Consider the following 18,618-nt stretch of genomic DNA (forward strand, 5'->3'; position numbering starts at 1 on the left):
CTCCGTGTCATTCCTTCTTCGCCGACTCTGGCCACACCTTTGGGGACCCCTGGACCTGCTGGGGATGGACCCCAGAATCTGGCGCCTGAACCCTGGACCCCAGCATTTGGCACCCGAACAGGGACCCTTAGGTAAGGCCCACATCCCCCTAGGTAAGCGCCCCGCACTCAGGATGGATCCGACTCCACCGTAGGAAGAGGGTGGATAGTCTTTGCCGACTCCGTCCACACCTTTGGGAACCCCTGGAACAGGATTCCCCTAGGTAAGCCCTCCCCCTCTCCCATTGAGAACCCACACTCAGGACAGATAGGACTCCACCAGGGTACTGCAGACCCCCCTATAGAGGATAAGTAGGGTAAGAAGGTGGATAGTACAGAACTTAGATTGAGAACATGTGCCATACTGAGTCCAAAGAAAGAAGACTCTGTATTGATTCTTAGATTGAGAAGATGTGCCATAATGAGTATATGGTAATTATTTTTGCCGCTTTTCTGTGAATATAACATTACGTCAAAATAAAAAAAGTTTTTAAGTGAAATACATTTGCATGTCTAAGAGAGGTTTTCTTTCACTCAGATGGTCTCATAGAATTTGCATGAATGTATACAGCTCAAAATATAACCTCTGATTTATACCAGTAAAAGTAATTGATTATATTTGCCTTTGTGGCAGAAAAATAAATACTGGCCACACGTGATTATTTAATCACTGGGTGATATGAGGAAGCTCTAAAACAGTGGTTCTCAACCTTCCTAATGCCACGACACTTTAATATAGTTCCTCATGTTCTGGTGACCCCCAACCATAAAATTATTTTCGTTGCTACTTCATAACTATAATTTTGCTACTGTGATGAATCATAATGTAAATATCTGATTTGCAGGATGTATTTTCATTGTTATAAATAGAACATAATTAAAGCATAGTGATTAATCACAAAAACAATATGTAATTAGATATGTGTTTTCCAATGGTCTTAGGCAACCCCTGTGAAAGAGTCTTTCAACCTCAAAAGGGGTAGCGACCCACAGGTTGAGAACCGCTGCTCTTTTTAAAATAAGGGTCTACCAAATTTGAAGCAAAATATTTTAAAGTATTTGATTAAAAACAAGCATTTTCTGAAAATATTGTGTTTTTTCCATTTTTGCAAGGATGAAATTGGAGGAATGAATGATAGGGAGGAACAAAAGAAGGGGAGACAGAAAAGACAGAGAAGAGTGGGAGTTAAATGGAAAAGGGAGAAGTTAGGAACCAAAATAAAAAGCATGGGATAAGAGACAAGTAGAGAAGATAAAACAATCATGAGAGAAAGAATAAACTCCAGATTCACAAACAGTAAAGAAGAATACATTGAATACTTTCTGGGAATACGAGAAAAGCTGTTCTTAATTAATACTATAAATTGTAGCCCTCAATACACAAGAGCTTAGTCTCTGGCATATAATTCAAATAAAATAAATAAAACAGTATCTTGTGTCCTCCAGGCACTTAGTTATAAATATACAGAAAAAAAAAGACACGCAGTATGTTCTATTACTGACTCCATATGTTCTCCACAATGAAAAAAGGAGTTGGTGAATAAACAATTCATGAATAATAATAATGAGTCATTCTGCTATAGAACTTTTAAAAGAAATCCATAAAAATATTTTATTCAGCTATTATGAACCATTCCACATTTAGAACTAAACATATATTGAAGAAACAAACCTATAGAAAGTCATCTAAAGCAAATAAAGGTGCTATTCAGAAATTCCCTATTGTTTAGAGCAGTGCTATCAAAAAGAATTTTCTATGGTGATGGAAATGATTATATGCTGTGTGTTGTCCAACATGGCAGCCACACTGACTGGGTATTTGAAATGTGGCTACTGTGATTGAGGAACTAAATTTTAACTTTAATTAATTTAGTCATGTGTGGCTACTGATAACCACACTGGAAAGTGGAGCTCTGGAGTATGGCTAAATTGGCCCCCAGTTTGTGGTAATTTGTTATGGAAGCCCTAGGAAGTAATACATATCCCAAGAACAATTTTGCCAAGTTGGCTAATAAAAAAGGTCAGTCAGGGAGCAAATTGATACTATTCTGCAGAGGTTCTGCTTTAGTATACTAGTATACTTGAAGTATCTTTTTGTCTGAACAACCAGTAGCTAGATAAGTTGATGACTGGCAATAACACAGTGATAGCTAACATTTCTTAAGCAATTACTATGTCCTAGGCTCTGTGATAACACAACACATGCACTATCTCATTAACCCTCAGAACATTCCTAGGCTAACCATTACCGTACTCCTGAGGCTTAGGGAACTGAAGTGCAGGAATATCCAACTCAATTCTTGCCTAGTAGATACCATCCAGGAATGGCACATGCGTGACACATTTCATGAATCTCCCTTTTCTTATATACATGAAGGCCATTACTAAACGATCACAGAATGCTAGCCAATGAACCTGGACTTTCAAGAGACCCAGGCAACAACTATTCCCCCAAACTCTCCCCGACACATCACCACTGGCATGCATGCATTCCCTTGACAAATATCTATTAACCACCAACTGTTCTAGGAATTGGGGATAGAATGATGAAAAATACCACATCCATGCTTCATAGAACTTATATTTTAATCATGGAGACAAATATGTAAATAATTGAAAATGTTCATATCCTATCATGACAGAGGCTATGAAGAAAAAAAATAACTTTTAAAAAAGGAAAAAAAAAATAGTCTTGGTGTGGCAGGAGGTGGAGAGAGCAATTTTGCAATAGTGGTCCAGGTAAACCTCAGAGTAGGTAGCATTAATCCTAAGACCAGGACCCTAAGACAGAAGCATCAACATGTACCTCCAGGGGGAAGAACACATAAAAGAGAAATGATGGGAAGTGAGAAATCAGAACAGTCACTGCAGAATGGAAGAAGATGGAGTCAAACAATTAAGGGAAGATATCAGATGTGGCCAAAAGTAGGTTTTAGTTGTATGTGAAACACAGACTTTCTACTTGTGTAATTGATTCTTGTATTATATTGTTTTTCATATAAACAACTGCAGACCTACTTTTGCCTACCCCCTGTATATGAGACCTTGTAGTTCATGCTATGCATTTTAGATTTTATTCTACTAACAAAAGGAAGTCACCAGAGGGTTAAAGAACAATCTTAAAAGCATTGCTGTGGCTAATCCTATGGAGAATGTGCAGAGACTACTCTTTATCCACATTTCTCTGTTCCCTGGTGTGAGTCTTTTTATAATTACCTGAATCAGGTTGGGGTTTTACTATCCCTTGATTGTATCCCAAGACATCTCAAATCCTTCCACAAGTAAGAGTATATCTACATTAAATATACACATAAACCTAGATGCAAAGGAACTTTCTCATTAGCTCTCTTAATTTTGATTGTATATAAATAAATTAGGGCAACCAGACATCATTCTAATTAAGAAGTATCAGATCAGCCGAAACTGGTTTGGCTCAGTGGATAGAGTGTCGGCCTGCGGACTGAAAGGTCCCAGGTTCGATTCCGGTCAAGGGCATGTACCTGGTTTGTGGGCACATCCCCAGTGGGAAGTGTGCAGGAGGCAGCTGATCGATGTTTCTCTCTCATCGATGTTTCTAACTCTCTGTCCCTCTCCCTTCCTCTCTGTAAAAGAATCAATAAAATATATTTTTTAAAAAAAGAAGTATCAGATCAAAACTTTAAAACTACCTAAAAACTCTAACAACCTTTTAAAAAAAGTTTCTTTTTCTATAAGAACAATACACATAAAGAGCCTTTTCTATCATGTGTTTGTTCAAATTCTTCACTTTTACAATAATGAAAGATTGATCCAATAATTAGCATCTAACACAGGGGTGGGCAAACTTTTTGACTCAAGGGCCACAATGGGTTTTTAAACTGGACCAGAGGGCTGGAACAAAAGCATGGATGGAGTGTTTGTGTGAACTAATATAAATTCAAAGTAAACATCATTACATAAAAGGGTACGGTCTTTTTTTTCAATAGTTTTATTCATTTCAAACGGGCCGGATCCAGCCCGCAGGCCGTAGTTTGCCCACGGCTGATTCTAACAGGTTAAAGTTCAGTACTGGCATCCCCATAAAAATATTTTTCTCTCTAAAAATTTCTCTCCAAAAATTTTTCTCCAAGCTGTTACGAAAAATCCTTGCCTCTAAAAATAATATTTACTAGTATTGGAAGAGAGCTCGATATCCACATCTCTTCAATTTGGGGAAATCCATAGCAGTCACCAAACTAACAATATCTTTAACTCTACTAGATGAAAGATTTCCTGAATTCACAAGTCCGTGAACAATTTGCTAATGAGCTAAACAAAAGAGCACTTGATACTATGCTACATGGGGTTTAAGTCTTTGAACATAACTTTCTCATCTCCTTTCATCTTCTTTCATCTCTTCTCTGAGAAAAATTCTTCTCCAATAGTAGAAACAGCCCTTTCATCAAAAATTATATGACAGTACATTCCACACATGGCTAAAAGCATATTTTCTATCTGAATGGTACCAGTGAGTGACTAACACTTAGTAAGAGATAAAATTTACTAATTGAAAGATGAGGCCTGGCTAGATGATGCCAGCAAAATGAGTATCAGTACCAGGAACTTCTTTCTCATAAATCCAATTAAAATACTTACAAAACTTTCTATAGTGGGAAAAAAATCTTTAAACATTTATAAGAAAATTCAACATGCTAAACTCAATTATATAGAGAAACAATATTTGGAACATCAGAATATTATCATATTACATACTAGAGCATGCTATAAAGTAAAAAGTTATTTTTGAAGTGATACTAAAGTTAAAAACAGTAATATTAGAACTAAAACAGAAATATACATGAGAGATGTAAAACATCCTATATAATAAAAGGCTAATATGCAAATCAACCAAACAGCCGAATGACCAGTCTCTATGTTGCGCACTGACCACCAGGGGGCAGACGCTCAACGCAGGACCTGCCCCCTGGTAGTCAGTGCATTCCCACAGGAGGAGCACCGTTCAGCCAGAAGTTGAGCTCACGGCTAGCGAGTGCAGCGGCAGTGGTGGGAGCCTCGGACATCCTCCAAGGGCTCCTGGACTGTGAGAGGGCACAGTCCAGGCAGAGGGACCCCCTCCCCAAGTGCACGAATTTTGTGCACCAGGCCTCTAGTCAACTAATAAGCACGCTATATGTAGTAGGCAGAATAATGTTCAGATGTCCTAACCTCAGAAACAGTGAATATGTTACCTGACATGGCAAATGGATTTTTCAGGTGTAACTAAGAACCTTGAGACCATGAGATCACCTAGGTTATCCAATGGGCCACATCTATTCCCAGGAGTCCTTAAAGGCTGAGGAATGGCATTGTTCCCTGAGGTTGGGAGGAGGCCACAAGTCAAAGAATGTGAATGGCCTCTAAAAGCTGGAAAAGGGAAGAACAAGGACTCTCCCCTAGAGCATCCAGGAAAGAATGGATCACTGTCTTGACTTTAGTCCAGTAAAACCCATGTCCAACTTGTGATCTCCAAAATATGTGTTGTTCTAAACAACTGTGTTTATGGTAATTTGTTATGGGGCTTACAAAAATAATATACCAATTAACAAACAAACTCATGGTAGTTAGCATCATAAAAGAGGGAAAGGAAAAATTAAAAAACAAATGCTGCTGGAATAGCTAGGAACAATATGCAAAAATTACGTAAAATGTATGCATACATTATATTTAACAAACATTTACTCAACAATTATTGAGTCAGACAGTGTACTGAGTATAGAAAGTAATGTAAAAATGTAAAATAACAGCAAAGAAAAATCTCTGCCTTTATAGAGCCTGTAAGTGTCCTTCATAGTAAACTGCAAGTAGATTGAAGAGTCAAATAAATCATTTCCATTCTTTAAAAAACAGTTTTTAAAAACAGATTTAGAGGAATAGGATACTTTATCAGACCATTCCTAGATCCTGGGAATATAACTTTTAAGTTTGAAACCACAAAAGAAATTACCCACTTATGCCCCGACAAAATATTCAGGCTTTCTACTATACCAAAAACTTGAAAGACAATGAAAAACGTTGATAAAAAGACAGACAAATCTTTCTTCAAGTTGAAATAGACTGATTTTTCTACTGTTGAGTTGTAGGAGTCCCTTATATATTCTGTATACAAACCCCTTTAGGAGTTCTGTGTTTTGCAAATATTTTCTCCCAGTCCATAGCTTGTCTTTTGTTTTTCTTAATAGCATCTTCTGAGAGGCAAACGTGTGTCATTTTGATGAAGTCCAATTTATTAATTTCTTTTATTTCATGTTCTACGAAATGGTTTCATGTTTGTGTTGTCCTACCTAAGAAAGTTTCCTAACTCAAGTTCCAAAATGGGGGGGGCGGGGGGGGGGGAGTAGTAAAAGACTTGAACACTTTACCAAAGACATGGATGGCAGATAATCACACAAAATATGCTCAACAGCACTAGTCAACAGAGAAAAGCAAATTCAGACCACTACATACTCAGTACAATTGCTAACATTGAAACATTGGCAATACCAAATTTTGGTGAGAATGTGAAGAAAGTGGAATTGCTGGTGGAAATACTTCAGCAGTTCCTTAAGAGGTTAAGCGATGGTCCTAGCTGGTTTTTCTCAGTGGTTAGAGCGTCAGCCCTGGACTGAAAGGTCTCGGGTTCAGTTCCGTCAAGGGCACATACCTCGGTTGCAGGCTTGATCCCTGGCCCCAGTAGGGGTGCGTGCAGGATGCAACCAATCGATGTGTCTCTCTCACAGGAATGCTTCTTTCTTTTCTACCCTTCCCTTCCACTCTCTATAAAATTCAATGGAAAAAAATATCCTCAGGTGAGGCTTAACAAAAAAAAAAAAAAAAAGGTTGAGCAGATGCTTACTATGTGACCATAAAATGCCATTTCTAGGATTTACTCAAGGTAATGCAAACATACCCACACAAAGACCTATCTATGAATGTTTATAGGAGCTTTATTTTTAATAGCCAAAAACCAGAAACAACACAAATTTCCACCAACTGGTGAACAGATGAACAAACTGTGGTTCATCACAAAGTGAAATAATCCTCGGCAATAAAAAGTGGTGATTAACAATTACAACAACATGGATGGATACTGACTGCACTATGTATGCTAAGTGAAAAAAAGCAAGAAACAGGTAATATACAATTCCATTTATATGACATTCTGAAAGAGGCAAAACTACAGGGACAGAAATCAGAAAAGTCACTGCTGAGGACTGTGGGTATGTGTGTTTGGTCAGGGGATGAGACTGAGTACAAAAGAACACAATAGAACTTTCCAGGGCAAGGGAAATGTTCTAGATCTTAATTTAGGTGGTACTTACACAACAGCATGCATTTGTTAAAATTCATTGCAGGCAAATTCACTGTATGCTAATCATAGCTCAATAAATCTGACTTAAAATAAGAAAATAGATGACTATCAATAACTTTTTAAGAAAATAATTAACAGTTAACAAATGGCATACAGAAATAACTGCTAGATTACACCATTTCTAACCCACCCAGTCCTTCACCCTCTCCTGTTGAGTCTGAGTTAAGCATTACACTGAATGTAAACTCCACCTCTTCACCCGCACTACTCTCTCACTCACTGCACAACTCCAAACTAGGCCTCTTATAACTACTGCCTCCAAATTACACTCCTGCTCCCTTCCAGGCATTCCTAAACACCCAAGGTTTTCCTTAGACAAGCTGATGTTGCTGCTCAAAAGCCCTTTCTCCATTCATCAAACCACCACTCAGATATGTTTTATTCAGCTCTATTTCTCTAGAAAATAGTTTCATTCTAGGCACAGAGTGGATTCCACATAGCTTCATCCCCATGCTCAATTCTACTTGCACATGAATCAATATTTTTTAAAAAGCTAATACTGAACCATTTAACTATGCATGCTAACCACATTACAGATATTACCTCATTTAACCCTTACAAAATTCAGGTTCTATTATTGTCTCCATTCTACAAATGAGGAAACTAAGGCACAGAGAGGATAAGTAACTTATACAAGGACAAACAGCTAATAAGTGGTGCAGAAGGGATATGAACCTATGTAGTCTAGCTACTGAATTCAATTTAACTACTCTTTTTATAATTCAATAGGTGAAAAATGTGTACACATATAGGTAGATGCATTAGAAGAGGCCTTTAAAAAGATAACAGATCTTGAAAGGTATAAACATGAATGGGCTTTTAAATGTATATGTCATTCTGTTATGATATTGCTGTTATGATATTGTCATTCTGATATGATTTTTTATAACAAGTTAAAAACAAACATAATATCAAAAGAAGAAATATTAGGAGACATGAAGTCGTGAAAAATAGGAACGGCCCTGTTTTTCAAGCTTTGCACTCAATATCAATGCCACTATTATTGTGACATTGTTTCACTTTTACAATATGGTATATAACAGAAAATTTCTCAAATATAGCCTCTTTCAAATGCTGCTTTAATTATACTTATAATTATACATAAAACTTTCAAAATAAAGTGTTTACATTTGAAATGGTCATCATGCTGCTTGATTTTTCAGTATCAGAGCAGCATTCCTGAAAAGATGTTTAAACCACTGCAAATAACCGAGTTAGAGGCCCTGAGATAAACGGACACCTGCGTTAAGCCACATTTTTCTTCAGCACTCCAAAGAAAATGCACCTGCTTGCAGGGCTCACAGATTGCACATCAGAAGTTTTGACAGTTACAAATTTTCAACATCGTATATTCTGCTGTGAACTGCATGTTTTAGAATATTACAGCATGTGCATTAATTTGGAATTTATTTAGGATTTCTAGAGAAATTATACAATTACTACAAAAATAATCCTAATGAATCAATACCAAGATCAAGTTCAAATGCAGTCCTTGTTTATTAGCACAGAGACATTTATACAAAATGTATAGGTTTTGTAAACATGCTTTTCTGTAATAGTAAAAACCCCACCATCCTAATAAATGTCATGCCTATTAATACAGGCCACTGCAATAATTGAGAAATAGCTTAAGAAAAACTCAAGAGAATAAATACTATTTCGTCCATATATCCTGAACACAACTCCTGACCAATGAACACAAACTGTATTTCCATCAGAGCCTTGCTGAGAATTTCCCAATTAATCAATCTCCCTGTGGTCTAGGGCCATCCCACCACATTCTCTAGGAGGCTGGAAATAATCTAGGCTCAAACCAGATGTCTCTCCCAAAACTGGAATGTAAGCTCTGTGAAGACAGGGATCCCTGATTTTACAGACTGCTGTATTCCTGCCACCTGGATCAGTACCTTGCACATAGTAAGCACTCAGTACATACTTCTGAATGGAAATAAGAAGATACAGCAGCCCCAGGATCTGAAGCCAAACTTTCTGAGTCCTGAAATCTACTATTTTTTTTCTACCAGACTTTATCAGAGAACAATTGCTTTCTGGTTGTTTTAAAAGAAACTTTCCTGCCAACAAATGAGCTGAAGAGAAGGAGAGGAATATTCAACAGGTACAGTCACAAGATCATGACATTATTACCTACAGTTAGACACCAGTAGCCAATTTAAACATAATCTTTATATATAAAAACCCTAATATGCAAATAGACCAAACAGTGGAACAACCAAACAAACCGCTATGATGTGCACTGACCACTAAGGGGCCCGCGCGGAATATGGTGGGCATCAGCAGCAGGCAGCAGAGTGCAGAAAATTGCGGGTCCCGGGCACGGTGGGATGGTGGAGCAGGTGAGCAGGGGCACCAGACAAAGGCAGGGCACTGGTCGCTGTCATCAGGATGAGCCTTTGGTGGTTACTGAAAATCTTTTGCTCCTGCGTGCCACAGTCCTGCCTGGCCCTCACACCTGCTGCTGGCACTGGCCCTGCTCGCACCCGCTACTGGCACCCGGCGCCGTTCCCAATCTCCGCTCAGGGCTTCTCCATTTCCCCCTGCTCCTGAGGGGCGATCCGGACAGTAGCCATGGCTCGCACGCACTGATGGTGCTGGCCCTGCTCGCACCCACTACTGGCTTCGGCCCCAAACGCTCTGCACTATCAGTGGATGCGAACGGGGCTGGCAGTCAGCGTTTGGGGGCAGCGGCGGCGGGAACAGGGCTGCCAGCAGACAGGGGACCAGGGGGGGGAGGGCACAGTAGGAGGGGCCAGGCAGAGGCATGGAGGATGGGCCGAGACCTGCCGAAAATAATAGGAAAAAGATGACACTGCATGAAAACTCATTCCAAGGTGAATAGCTAACATAACTATCTGCCAAAAGAGAAATAAAATTTTTCACTGTAAGGTAAAATGTTCCAATAGTGAAAAAATTTAAAAGATCTTGATTGGTTACCTACAAATACATACATTTTAGACAGAAAAATAAAATATTCATTTAATCATTCTAGGAAAACTGCTTCAGTTTTTCTCTTTTATTTCTCCTCTCCCAATGTGAAAAAAATTAGACAGCTCTGTGCTCTAGGATGGGAGAAGGTTACTTCCACCAAAGCCAGGTCTGGACCTAGAAGTTGATAGGTTTTACTTCCATTTCCTTTCCGGGCACCATCACACAAATAATATTAATCACAACTAGATAGTTTCAGGAGGCAGCAAGACAGATAATGAAAAAGGCCCAGGGGTCAAATCACCAATTATTATGTGCCCTCACCACATTGCTATCTCTGATTATGAAAACAAATTAAATGCCCCATTTCTAAAGGTTGATATTGATGGAAATTAACATGTTACAATGGTATCTTCCTTACTCATCAAATCTCTTCTTAAATGCTATGAGCATTTGCAAACATGGGATAGAATGTCTTTTTAATGCAGGTGTGCAATAAGTAGCTTGCTCTCCCACTGATGCCGACCTATTTTTATTTCAATCACTTGGTCAGCAGAATTGACACATCCTCCCTGAATTGTGGGGTGACAGAGACAAATCCCAGCAGGAGGGGAAAGCACAGAACGCAGTTACAGCTGTTCTTCCTTCCTCCTCTATTAACACCCTCTATCAGAGAAATTCTGTGAGGGAAATTCTGTGAAGGAATAACAGTTTTCATCCAGTCTGTAAATCAAATGTGCAATACAATTCCAAACACTCTCCTAGAAATAGTTTCCGAAATCACTGAATTTAAACATCTTCATATTTTTTCACACTTCAGAATTGTTTTTCCTTTGTATAAACCAATATAACTCATTTTTTTTAATGTAGCTCATTTTATTTCAGAAGGTTTCTGATTTTATAACAATTCTAACATTCTATTCAGAAACAGTCTCTATAAATACCAATTTTAGATTATTTTGGTTTCCTATTCCAGATTTTTCCCCTGAAACTTTTGGTTCTGTGGACATAATTTTTATATAGAGTCAGTTATGATAGATGTGTCATATTGCTATTACACGCTCTATAAAACGATGTTGACAAAGAATAATCTTATAGTTAAATAATAATAAATACTAAAAATAAAATTAAACTGTGAACCATTTCTATTGATAGTGTGATTCAGCTTTTGGAGACTTTTCACAATACACTGATTTTAATCTAAAATAAAAACCCCTTTGTGAGTATTAATGTGTGATGTATATTTCCTAAAAACCAGAAAATACTGATATCCAAAAATTAAGAATAATTAAGTATATTATGATATATCCTTCAATGGAATAGTAATGAAGAATTTAAAATAGTTTAAAAACCTCCTGGAATAAAAGCTCGTGGAAAATAAGAAAAATAGTTTGGAGATTATAATTAACTAAAATATGCAAATATTAGAAGTCTGAAGAGGATAAGCGAGGTTATAATTATTGTGCTAGGGTGATAGAGTTATGGATTTTCTTTCTATTCACTTTTTAAAACATGTGTTCTTAAGTTATTTTTCCAATTATAAAGGAGCCAAATAAAATAAATCTAAAGAAGTTTAAAGGTAATACAATAAGACCAGGTGACAGAACAAAGAGGGTGCTAGATTAAATAGAAAAACAAAGTTTAGCTGTTACAGCCATGGGTTTACATTATCCCTGAAAATCGTCTTCCACATTAACAGCACTATCTTGAGAATCTCCCCTGCCTCCTAACAGACACTAAGCTCTTTACTGCACACAATGGAGTTCAGGAAAACGTTACCATATGTACATAGAGAAGAGGCTTTTGCCATACGAAAGAAATTCTACTATTCTGGTAACTTAATTCCTTGAGATGAAATCTAAGATGAATCCCAAGTTTTTACCACATTCCATCTCTAAAACAAAATTCTAACTAGTTTCCTATTTCCCTAACACAGCAGGATTATGTTTACGAAGAAAGTTAGACTGACATGAAAAGATAACTCCGGAGTACATATTCATTTCAATCCTTAAACCAAGAGAAATCAAAATGTAAACAGACAAATGATGAAAACAAACTAAGCTCCCAAACATTCAGGTTCTGTTTGTTTAACATGAGAATGTTTGCTCAAAGATTATTAAATCTGCTAGTGGGGCAAGAACCTCACAGCAGAAAACAAGTTTATTACACTAAGAATACAGTATAAGAACCTGTCATTGGTACATCAAATCAGGAAAAAAACAATAAATCTCAATTCAGGTGACAATTATTCATTTAAATTTTTTCTACGAACATACAATATTTTTATGTTTTTTGAAACCTAAAGACTGTAAAAGATCATTGATGAGCACACTAAATGATGGGAAGATGAAACACTACCACATGGTCAACAAATAGTGACTGAATGGGCATCCTGTGAATGACGATAGCCACAAGAATAAGAGATAGTAGGTAGCAATCTTCCGGTTCCCAAACTGACTGCCCAACAGGGGGAAAAGTATGCCAACAACACAAGTACAAGGGAAGATTCCTTCATTCAGTCGGTCAGTCACTCAACATTTACAGAGGGCCCACCGCATGTCAGGCATCATGGGAAAGCTGAAGAAACACGTGACGGTTTTAAAACAAAAACTGAACAGCTGTCTTCATGAAGCTAATAATTTAAAAAGAGAGGTATGCTTTAATCAAAAAATCATGTTAACCCCAAAATCACAACTCTGCAAAAGGCCAGAGAGCAAATGGCAAGTAACTGAACAGTAAGCAAAGGGAGCCCCAACACAGGGTTATCGAGGACTGCACAGAATTGTCAGCGAAGGCTTGACAGAATGGTAATGTTGAAGCCAAGACTTCCGGAGGGTGACTGAAGGGAAGTGGGGCATTCCAAAAAAGGCATGGAGGTGTACCCAGATATACTGGGAGACGACAAGTCGTTTAGTGGGGTTAGAAAATTATAATGATATGGCAATATCGAACAGGCATGCAAAGACCAGGTTATTATTAAGGGACTTAAATTCCATGCTATGACTTATTTATTTTGTTAGTTGTATGTGTGTGTATGTGTGTTTTTGTTTTTGTTTCATAAAATAATCTAGAACATGTTTTTGGTGCTACGATGAAAAAGTTACACAGATATGACAAAATTTCATGCAATCGGGGAAGTATATTAAGGACACTCATAACTATAACACAGCATGTAAGTAAAGTAGAAACAGAAAATAGAATATGGAGTTATTTGGTGTTTTAACAACATAAGACTTTCCTTTTTCCTGTCAGGTATAAGCTTACCCCTATGACACTCAGTCCTTGCAGGTAGTCCTGGCGCGGCTGGGCTTGAGGAACACATCCAGCCAGCACTATCTTCTTGTTCTCCTCTTGAGCTCTTCTAAAGATTGAAGAGAAGACAGTGTGAACTCCTTTGCTGATACATATACCCATGCAAACTGATGGTAATTCATATGAAATTCTCTAAATAATAACAAGCCAGTCTAGCATGAAACTGGATTTTTTACAACTGTTTAAAAAAAAAAACATAGTAAGACTGCTGTATGTGTCTATCATACCATAGAAGAGATAGTATAGGAAGTATTCAGAGAATGATTAAATGAATGAATGAATAGGCAGAACATAAAATACTATTTTAACAGCACCTATAAGTGTTTCATTTCAATAACTTAGAGTACTTCGGTACAATTTTTCCACTTGGAATCCTGAAAAAACTTGTTAACAAAATCAAAAAGATCTGACTTCTGTAGATTGCTTAACATATATCCAAGAAAATAATTGCCTGCTTCAACCACCTGGTTTTACCTTTTTATCAGTACCAAGCACATCATTGCACACAAATAGTTTTCTTGTAATAAATGTGAAATACCTTATCAAACAAAAAAATCTTTCCATTTACTTTAACAAACTGTACAAGGAGTAACATCTGGTTTCCACAAGAACTGCAGCTGTAACACAGAAGAACATTGCTAAACATCCAAGAAAGCCTGTGAGGTCACCAATAATTAAATTCAAATAAAAAGCCTGCTTCCTAAAGTGAATAAGTTACTTAATTATTATGTACATCTAAGACATGATGGTATTTAAGGAAATAGAGTAAAAAGGAATATGTGCCTTGTATTCAACAAGCCTATAGTTTCTAATAGATGAGTTATAAAAGGACATAAGCAACACAACATCAAATAAAATGCCCTTAGTGAGAAAAGATGTACACGCAATATATCATGAAGAGAAAAGAATGTGCACCTCGAAAAAGACAGCAAAAAAGCTTCTCAAAACAACTGGGTGAAGTTTAAGGGGAAACAGAAGTTGGGGGGGGGGGAATGGAGGCAGAGAAAACTTCAGGAGTTGTTATATCATGGACAAAGACAAGGAGGAAGAAAGACAGGAGGAAAATATTTCATTATAGAAAGAATTTCTGTATAAGGGAGACTAATGGGATGTATATTGCAGAAGGAGCCTTAAGAAAGAGGATGGATAGTATTTAATTTAGTGGACAATGGAGAAAACTCTTAAGGAGGTGGGGAAATTAGTTGAATACCCTTGGCAAAGGGATGTGAAGACCTGAATGCATGTGAAAGAGGAGAGAGAGAGAGAGAGAGAGAGAGAGAGAGAGAGAGAGAGAGAGAGAGAGAAGAAAGAGAGAAAAGAAAGAGAGAGAGGAAGGCAGGGGAGAGGAAGAAGTGGGGGGCGATGAGGGAGGGGAGAGAGAGGGAGGAGGAGATGATTAAAGAAAAGGAGATTAGTTCTTTTTGCTAAAATTTACTTGGGAAACCCCAAGAAAGAATCAAAGAATAAGGTTTTGAGTTTAAGGCAGGGGTTAGCAAACATCTATATATACAAAAGGCTAAGCAACCATCCAACAGGTAGCTATGATGTGCAATATGAGCATCTGACCACCAGGGCGCAGACGCTCAAGCAGGAGCTGCCAAGATGCAGTGACTTGGCAGCAGGGGTTCTCAGGTGATGCACCTCAGAACCAGAGAGGAGGGAGCCTGATTCTGGATTGCATCACCCGAGAACCTCCCTCTCACAATCCAGGACCCCTCGGGGGATATCAGAGAGCCAGTTCCGACCCATCCCCAAAGGCCAGGCCAAGGGACCCCACCAGCTGGAGGGACCCCCACTCACTCTGCAGACACCGAGGAGGGACGGCGAGAGGTTGGCTCCAGGGCATGTCCAGCCTGTCTCACCCAGTCCCACCCTGCCGGCCACCTTCTAATTAATTTCCTTTCAATGTGCACGAATCTGTGCACCAGGGCACTAGTTTCCTATAAAAGGCAGAGAGTAAATACTTTTTAGGCTTTGCTGGTCATAAATCTCTATTGCAACTCAATTCTTCCCCGAGCAAAAGCAGCCATACACAATAGTTAAATAAATGGGTATGTCTGTGTTCCAATAAAACTTCATTTCAAAAACAAGCAGAAGGTCACAGTTAGCCCAAAAGCCAGAGTTTGCTGAAGCCTAGCCTAAGAAATAAAAATGCAGCCATTAGCTGTCAGGAGAAGCTGGCTGAGAATTGGAATAGAAGGTAAGAAACTCACATGGGACACACTAAATCTGAGGATCCACTAATGCCTATCAAGTCTCTGGAAATGCAAGTCACCTGGCTGGGAGTGAAATTTGGGGTATATTTTAGATTCCAATGTCGGAATCCATTTGAGTACCAAGCTTTAAGGTTGTTTAGAGAGGTGGAAAACATTTCTGTAAGATAAAAATATTGGTGTGGAAAACAAAAAGGAGGCAACATCACCACCAACAATAATATGGTACCACCAATAATCATGTTTAGCATTTATATGGCACTTCCTCAAGGTAACCATTATGTAGTTAGGTATGTACCACATATGAAAACAGTATAGCCAATATATAACACCCTAGGAAAATGTTCTGGTGACAGTATAAACATCAGACCAGGCATGAAACAGTCCAAGGACGATTTTAAGGAAGTAAGCAGAATAGCAGAAATAAAGATGAAAAGTTCAAAACAGAGATGCTTGACTAAGAAATTTATTTAAAATATTATTCATGCTTTTACTAAATTCGGCTTTAAAATGAGAAAGTAGACCAGACTAAGCCAAAATTCACACCCTAGTTACATAATCTTAATGCCACACTTTATGTGACCCAATAAAGTAGCAAAAGCTTTAAGGCAATCTCTCAGAGTATTTTTGCTCTAAACATTCCTTTCTTATAGCCTATTCTTTTTGCTTAGTGAGTTCTGTTCAACGGTTAATAAAAGCCTAAAAAAAATCTTTAGAAATTTATCCAGCACAGGCATATTTATAAAAGATTTATCTTTCAAAATATGAATGTTGATAAAAATAATACCTTGAGAAATTTTTAAATAGTATGAATTCCCTTGTCTTCATTTTAGATAGCCTTGACATGCTAATTAAAATGAAAATTGAATGTAAAGTTAATTCAAAATAATCATGAATATTTTCTTGAAACATATTTCTAAATTAAAAGACATAGCCTTGTCTAGAGCATTAACTTGAGCAATATAGAAAACATAAGGAAATCTCCCCCTCTTTTCTGCCAAGCACCAAATGCAAATAATAATTTATACAGAATCTTAAAATTCACAGTATCGTAGAAAACACATAAAGATGACAATATCATTCCTTATTTAACAAATGAGAAATTAAGATTCGAGAAGATGCAATGATCAAGACCCAAAGTTCCACACTTTGTGGAATTAGTGCTGGAGCTAGGATGCGTCCCCAGTATCTACTGGGCCCTTGAGTATTACGTTTTTATTATATTTCAGAACATATATCAAATGAGTTTGATTGTGTAATAAATACTGGAACAAACATTTCTTGATTAAAACAGCATAGACATTTACAAATATTATAATATATTCAAGGTCTTCAAAGTAAAAACAAAATTTAATATTTGACAGTCTTGTTTTCCTATGTCTTGTGAACAAAATAATAGTCTACTAGAAAAAGAAGAAATTCGTACATATATATAGAAAAACCTAGTGCTCTACACTATGCATGTAGCAGGGAGGGAGAAAATGTTGCTTCTCCATGTTCATTTCTCTTATTCTTTATTTCTATCCTGCAAATTGATATTTAATTTACATAAAATATTATTATGTGTCTTTAACCAAAATTTGCATTCATGAAGGTGTTTTAAAATATATACCTGCTTTTTAATTTCTAAATGTATATTAATAAAAGCTTCCTCACAACAACACCACAAAGGGTCAAATCAGTCTGCTGCCATACAAAGCAAGCAGAATATTAACTACTCTGCATGTGATTACTGTTTACATTCAAATATTCAAGTGAAAGGATACCTATTTATAGTGTTTATTTGTGTGTAGGCATGTAGCCATGTGAAATGCATAAAAACAACTTGGCAAATAATGCAAAGAAAACAACTAAGGATCTGGGACGGTGATATACTTCAAACACTATGATGCCCTTCCTAAAGTCTGGAGCAACCAGTCAAGGAGAACATAACTTGTCGTGGCAACACAACTTTGTCCTGCTACGACTACTGGCAGGACTAATGACTTAGGCAGGGAGCTGCCAAATATTGAAAATAAAGTCACTCTAAGACTTGATGGGATTTATTAATCTGAAAAAATAATCCAAGCAGATATATTCAGATGTGTAACTGGGATGTCTAGGGACATTCAAATCCAAAGCACTAGAGCATAATATAATCTCAGACTCACAAGACTGAATATTCTTTTAACGAACAAAACTAAAACATATTGCACATTTTATATCCCATGAGGAGAAAGAATGTAGTCGTCATTGCACCTAGAAAAGAGGAGTCCAAGGTACAGATAAGAACCACTTAGGAAATTCCCATTTGATTCCAAGGTTCAATAGGTTTCCGTAATTGTGCTTACTGCCAATACAAGTTCTTGGCTACACCTGTAAAAATCACTGTCTATTAGAAAGTCAATAATTCAGCATTTTGTTTTTTCATTGTCATTCATTTACTCACCACATGCCAGACACACACACACACACACACACACACACACACACACATAAAATAAAAAGAGTCACTGACCTCAAGGAGTTCACAGTCCAGTGAGAAATGGAAGATGGAAGATATGGGCCTCAGAACCAAGGTTTTTACATAAAGGGGAAGAGAAGAGACCTGGAGGTAATAAAGGATGCTGAGAACAGCCCTGCGAGAGAACCAGTATGCACTACTATAAAGAGACCCTATAAAGAGACCCAGGGTACCTGATTATGAAGGAGAGATGGCTTTCTCTGATAGCAGGGCTGTGTAACCCTGATGCCAGAAGCGGTGCCT

General features: G+C 37.5%; 1 protein-coding gene across 5 annotated transcripts in view; it reads right to left on the bottom strand.

The window, feature by feature from the left end:
- Positions 1-18,618, bottom strand: part of CDKAL1 (CDK5 regulatory subunit associated protein 1 like 1) — a 681,380-nt gene that overhangs the window by 460,853 nt on the left and 201,909 nt on the right. For all 5 annotated transcript variants that reach the window (XM_006757272.2, XM_006757271.2, XM_006757274.2 and 2 more), the window contains one exon: positions 13,612-13,708. In XM_006757272.2, coding sequence (XP_006757335.1) covers positions 13,612-13,708 — 97 coding nt within the window. The remainder of the gene's footprint in view (positions 1-13,611; positions 13,709-18,618) is intronic.

The sequence above is a fragment of the Myotis davidii genome, unplaced genomic scaffold (assembly GCF_000327345.1).
Source record: "Myotis davidii unplaced genomic scaffold, ASM32734v1 scaffold53, whole genome shotgun sequence".
In the NCBI taxonomy this organism is placed as follows: Eukaryota; Metazoa; Chordata; class Mammalia; order Chiroptera; family Vespertilionidae; genus Myotis; species Myotis davidii.